The 6,096-nt window shown below is 40.6% G+C and overlaps 1 protein-coding gene across 1 annotated transcript; it reads left to right on the top strand.

The window, feature by feature from the left end:
• Positions 1-371: 371 nt before the first annotated feature.
• LOC137192025 (uncharacterized) lies at positions 372-2,845 on the top strand. The gene is made up of 2 exons (XM_067602589.1): positions 372-467; positions 1,350-2,845. The coding sequence occupies exons 1-2, from the start codon at positions 449-451 to the stop codon at positions 2,843-2,845; spliced, it is 1,515 nt and encodes a 504-aa protein (XP_067458690.1). The 5' UTR covers positions 372-448.
• The last annotated feature ends 3,251 nt before the right edge of the window (positions 2,846-6,096 follow it).

The raw sequence follows: 6,096 nt of genomic DNA, 5'->3' as shown, positions 1-6,096 counted from the left end.
ATGCTTTCTGTATGAGTATGTAGTCCATGACCTTTTCAACTGAAACACCACTATCTCTGACAGCACTTCATAAGATAAATCACTCAGTATCTTCTGCAGTCTGCTCACAACTGGTGTAAGAGAGTGATTGACAGGATGGAGTCAATGAGAGAGGATGTAGAGAAACCATGACAGATGACAGATAAGTAAAGGAATGCTGCCACACATGTGACACTGAATACCAGTGTGGTGCAGAGATTGTGGAGATTAGGACAGGATCACCTGGAGGGAGGATACAGAAAGGACAAACTGGTAGTGGGTGTGTCCTGTATGGGCAGCTGTCATAAAAACAGGAAAAAAGGAGGACTGCATTTCATGACACACATGTCCCTTTGGAGACAGTTCTGTAGAAAGCCTGATACAACTTCAGTGGAAGAGGATTCCTCAGTTTGCTATCCATCTCAGCAATATGGGACAGACTAAACTGGGTAAAGACATCCCCACTTACCAAATCTGCATCTACATTTATCTCTGAGTTAATGACTGATGTGTAATGTCTTGCTTTGATTGTCCTTAACAAAAGACAGTTAGCAGTGTAAAAGTGTTTCTTTTGTCATTATGCTTTGGGTGCTTTCATGTCCTTTATGTCTTTTACTGATGTTATGGTGTTAGAATAATAGCATGAAAATGATTCCTACCTTATTCTATTGTTTCTCGTTCCCTTGTTCAGCCCTTACATCCAGAGTTTGACGTCATTAAGTGTTGGAGTCACATGCAGAATGTGAACAGATAGAAATCATGCAGCGTGGTCTCTGCTAGTTAAACCTGGTCAACCGGTCTGTTGAGAGTCTCTGGCCGCAGGCAATGCATGTCATGCGTGACAAACACGTGGTGACTTTACTCACTCACAAATCTCTACCAAAAGGCATTCAAGTAATTAAGTAGTACATTTGAATTGAATGAATAAGAATTTTGCTATTCTGCATCATTTAATGCATTAAAGACTCAACCTTTATCCAGTCTTTGAAGGGTTTTACATTTCATATATTATCGTGTGAGCAACCACTCAAAATCAAATCAAGAAATCAAGAAAATCAATACATCTTTATTTGTCAAACACATTTTTTGTACAATGTGTAGTAAAATGCTAGATTGCCATGGTCCAAGATTGTGTAATAGCGTGTAAAATCACAGTCTAAGCGTCCAGACACGGTAATGCCATCTTCTTCTACTCCTGCTAATGACGTAAAACACACACACACACAGAAAAATATTATTAAGGACATAATAAGTACAGGCTACCATTAAACAAAAGAACATGCAACATCATTTTAAATGGTTAAACAGTTTTGTTCTTGTCATTTTTTTAGGAGCTCGGAGCCCTGTATTGGAGGCCGCTGTAGGGTTTGCACTGGGAGCAGTGGGAGGCTGCATTCTTGGAGCCACAGAGGACCCAGTGGACAAGACCTTGTCTGTGATGACCTCATCTGGTCTACTGAAGCCAGTGATAGAGGAAGTCAGGATGGTGGGTGCTCTGGGATTGGGGACTCTTATTGGAACCACAGCACTGACCACAGCGATGACCTCTGTAGTAGCTGGTGTGATTCTGGCAGCAGCAGTAGCTTCAGTGTTTGTGGCCACGAGGAGCTGCGGAATGTCCCACACTGACTCTGCTGGCTTGTGGGCATCAGCAGGATTGGCTGGCGCTTTCGGGACAACACTCAGCGGAGCCACACTTGGGGTCGCTATTGAATGGATTGTGAAGAATTACGGCATGGTGGGCCTTTTGTGGGCACTAGGCATTTTCACTGTGCTCAAACCACCCCTGCACTTTGTATTTAAGCTCCTCTGGAAGCAGGGAGAGGCCTGTTGCACGCTGGGATCTGCAGATTGGGTCAGGGAGAGGGAACAGATTGAGATTACAGAGTTGCAGCAGAGACAGAGAGTGGCTGTGCAGATAGAGCAGAAGATCCTGACACTGGAGAAGGGAGGGAACACCAGCGGGAAGGAGCACATGACGACGTGGGTTGCTGAGCGAAGGCAGAGAGAGGAAATAGAGAAGAAGAAGACAGAGAGTGAAGAGGCACAGATGGAGCAAAGAACCATCCAAGACTGGATCAACACAGTGGTGGTCAAACATGTGGACTTCTTGGCTTTCTCAGGGATCCCTATGACAGTGGTTGCCATTGTAACATCAGGGTTTGGGGTGTTTGGTTATGGAGGCCACCAGTCTGTGTTTATAGTGCTTCTGGCTTTGGTTGCAATCATAGCTTATTTGCTTCTGAAGTCATCTGACTTTAAGTTCTGGATGTTGGTAGGATGCATGGGAATGCTCGCAACATTTGTCATTGCCATGCTCACCCTACATGCTGGACAGGTGGTTGTAACAACTGCCATGAAGATGCGAGCGGCAGGGCAGAGTCAGTCCAGAGAAACCATCAGTGCTCGCATGAATCACCAATCCTCTCTGGAAGCTTTGAACACAGCTTTCTTTGGGGCGAAGCTGTGCCAGCTGGGTCTGGGGGCTACTGTGGGTGGGCCACTGGTGAGGCGAGCAGCTGGAGACAGCAAAGTCATAGTGGGGGCAGCTTTGGTGGCGGGGGGTTTACTGGCTGGGGTGGAGACTTTAGCTCCTGTGCTGGGAGAAGGAGGGAAAGCTGGAGCACTGCTGGGGGTGGTGGGGGCAGTAGGGGTGTCAGTGGGTGCAGTGGCAGCCATGGCGGGGCGGTGGTCCTCATGGCCAGGCACTTTGGGTACTTTAGCAGGGTTGGTTATTGGAGCATTAGGCATGGGAAAATGGCATATTGTCAACATCGGACTGCAGTTGCCTGTGGCCTACGTCTTTGCTATGACCAATCCATTCTGACACAACAGACGTTTAGATCCCATAGGCCTCGTGTTGATGCACTGAGTTGCCAGTTTGTCAATGGTACTAGTGACCTGTTTTTAGTTGCTTTACACTTTAAAGAATGAGTCTGATGGTATTTAAAGTTTTTCTTCACCAAATCTCATGTGCAGACCCAAACTGACAATGAATTAATCTACTTACAAGTATTGTGTGTGGATCAAAGCCTGATATATCTTATTCCTCTGTGCCATAGAGCTCTGTTGTTGTCCAAAAACTATTAAAAACACATCAATGAGTCACACTGTTGCACTGGGTGACATGTTCCTTCATGAACCATGAACATACAAGCTAGTTTATTTAAATTCAATCCCACACACTGTCCTGCCGCCAGAAATACTCACTAGCACACCAAATATGGATTCATCCGTTGCTGAAAATAGTCCCCAACAAATGCAGTATTTCGTCCTGTTTGAATAACATTTTCTAAAAACTACAGTGACCAGCTATTTTAGGACATTACTAAGACTTAAAAAAATGAAACCATATATCTTTGAGGCATATTTGCAGATTTACACCTTCAGTGAGATCAGAAAGTATTGAGAGACAGACTAATACATTGTCTAAAACTAATGTAACAGAGATATCACGAAATCCAAAGCCTGTCTTTTAACATATATTGTGAACACTACATATTTGAATTACACATATTTTTGAGAACCTGGGTGGCTTAATTAGCTAGGATCCATGCATGTATCTGCAAAGGTCAAAAATCTATTTACTCCAGAGGTCAAACATTTATCTGAATGGGACAGTCATTCAGGCGATTTAGCTCCAGAGTGGAAGAGTTGATGAGACTTCAGAATGAGCTTGTAAAAAAGAATAAGATGGGACAAAGAGGGTCTTGGTAAAAAACGGACAGAAGTTAAACTTTTAGTGTGTTACAAAAACTGTACTGCTGTAAAATATTTCATGTCTGTATACATAAGTTGTCGAGATACTTATCTTGAGAACAAGACAAGAGAACAAAATGTCAGAACCTTTTTACATAAATAAATATTTTTGAATTTTTTTGAATATTTTTATTTCTCTGATTTATTTTTGGTCAGCAAAGGGACCGCCATTTAAAAGACATGCCACCAATAATAAGAGCACAGTTCTCATGTGGGTCCATGATACATCCTAAGTTGTACACTGATATCTTGCAAGACTAAGATAACATTATTCTCAAATTCTAACATTCACACGAAAACTCTCTCTCACATTCCTTGGCAAGACGAACGGACCAGTTCAATCAGTTAAACAACCAGCCACTCCATTCATGTTGCCACTAGCATATTAAAGCTCTCACTTCTCCCAAGAGAACCCATCAGGTTCCAACACTGTCGACACATTAGAATTAACCTCATAAAATCCGTTTAAAGATCTATATTTAAAGAACAGATAAATTGGCACTGCAATTGAGGGAATTAAATGATCATTGATAAGTGTTTTCATTTTAATATCATATACAACAGTCTTACATTGTCAACACTATCATTTTCTGTAATCTTTCAACATACAAATACAGATAGGACAAGTTAAAGAGGAACTCCAGATTTACTTTACAAGTGTTGCAGGAGTGCTACTGCATACGTGAAAAATAAGTGTACAGATTTATAGGCACCACACAGAGCTAAATAAAAGTTCAGTAAAATAATAATGATCAAAAAACAACAACAAAAGGAGAAATAAATAAAAAGACAACAAAGGGTTGACAGAAGTGTATACCAAACTTAGCAGTCAGATTCTGCTCTCTTTTAGAATTTGTTTTCTCCATAAGTTATGAAAGAGACAAAAGTCTTTATGAAAAGTAAGAAAAGATAGTTTAGTTTTAATCTTGACTCTTAATCTTGACTTATGCAAATATAATTTATCAAGTATTATAATACATCATTCATGAACATGAAAAAAATGTTTGACTGTACATACTGGAGTTAGAAAGAAGTTACCAGACCTCTGTAGCCCACTCCTCATCTCTGCTGGAGGCTGGCAGCTCCAGGCTATATTAGTAGAATTGTATCAGCTCTCTGCAGGAGAGAACACCAGACCTACAGTATGTGCTGCATTTAGTTTTTCTGTAGAGAAAAATGCCAAAACCAAGGCACAAGGCATAATTTCATGGGTGAGTAGTCAGTACTTAATTCTACTGACACCAAGATGTTGAATTTAATGTACAGTTATCACTTTAAGCAATGTTAAGTGGCTATTAATCTTTATTGTAGGATGTTCTATTGCAACTTTATGAGTGAAGTGAATTTGTAGTTTCTATTTATTAATATTTATTATTCCATTTATTGACAGCAAACCTGGATATAGCCACATGCCCACATGGGAGCCAGATGGTGTCCAAGCACCTACCTCATGATCTCCCTCAAAGAACAAACGCTGCTATCACGTTGACTAAACTTATATGAGAATAGAGCTAAATTCATATTGTTTATGTCTCTCATACACAAACATGCAGCCCACATTTTCATTTCCTGCTGCTTTTGGGTTTGTTTCTACACTTTTCTGTGCTCTTCTTTTTTGTCTTGGAAATACCTGCACTAACTGATTAATGGAATTTCCATTCATGGCAGTATCACCTACATGTGATGAAATACATGTAGTATGAGACAGAATGTAGCAAAACCTGTTTTCATGGTGAACTGCTGTATGTCTGCACCTCCAGATGAAGAAATTCAACTGTAAAATCCTAAGGAAACAAAACTCTCAGTACTCTACCTGCCATTTTACTAGAGAGAAAATGAATCACTTCAATATTCGAAAGTCTATGAGTCACTGAAAGATTTCTATGAAAATGTTCTAAACACAGTGATGTTATTCTTCCCAGCAGTGGTGGAAGAAATATTCAGATCCTTCACTTAAGTAAAATTACCAATATAGCAATGTTAAAATACTCCATTACAAGTAAAAGTCCTGCATTCAAAATCCTACTACAGTAAAAGTACATAAGTATTATGAGCTTGATGTAGTTAAAGTATTGCAGTAAAAGTAGTGGTTTGGTCCCTCTGACTGATATATTATTATATATGACATCATTAGATTATTAATAGTGAAGCATCAGTGTTAGAGCAGCATGTTACTGTTGTAGCTGCTGGAGGTGGAGCTAGTTTACACTACTTTATATACAGTTAGCTAGTTTAGTCTATTGGTTCTCAACTTAGGGGTCGGGCCCCTCCAAAGGGTCAGCAGATAAATCTGAGGGGTCGTGAGATGATTAATGGGAG

Source organism: Thunnus thynnus, chromosome 10 (genome assembly GCF_963924715.1).
Source record: "Thunnus thynnus chromosome 10, fThuThy2.1, whole genome shotgun sequence".
NCBI lineage: Eukaryota > Metazoa > Chordata > Actinopteri > Scombriformes > Scombridae > Thunnus > Thunnus thynnus.
Note: the sequence above shows the minus strand (reverse complement) of the source record. Positions and strands in the feature narration are given on the sequence as shown.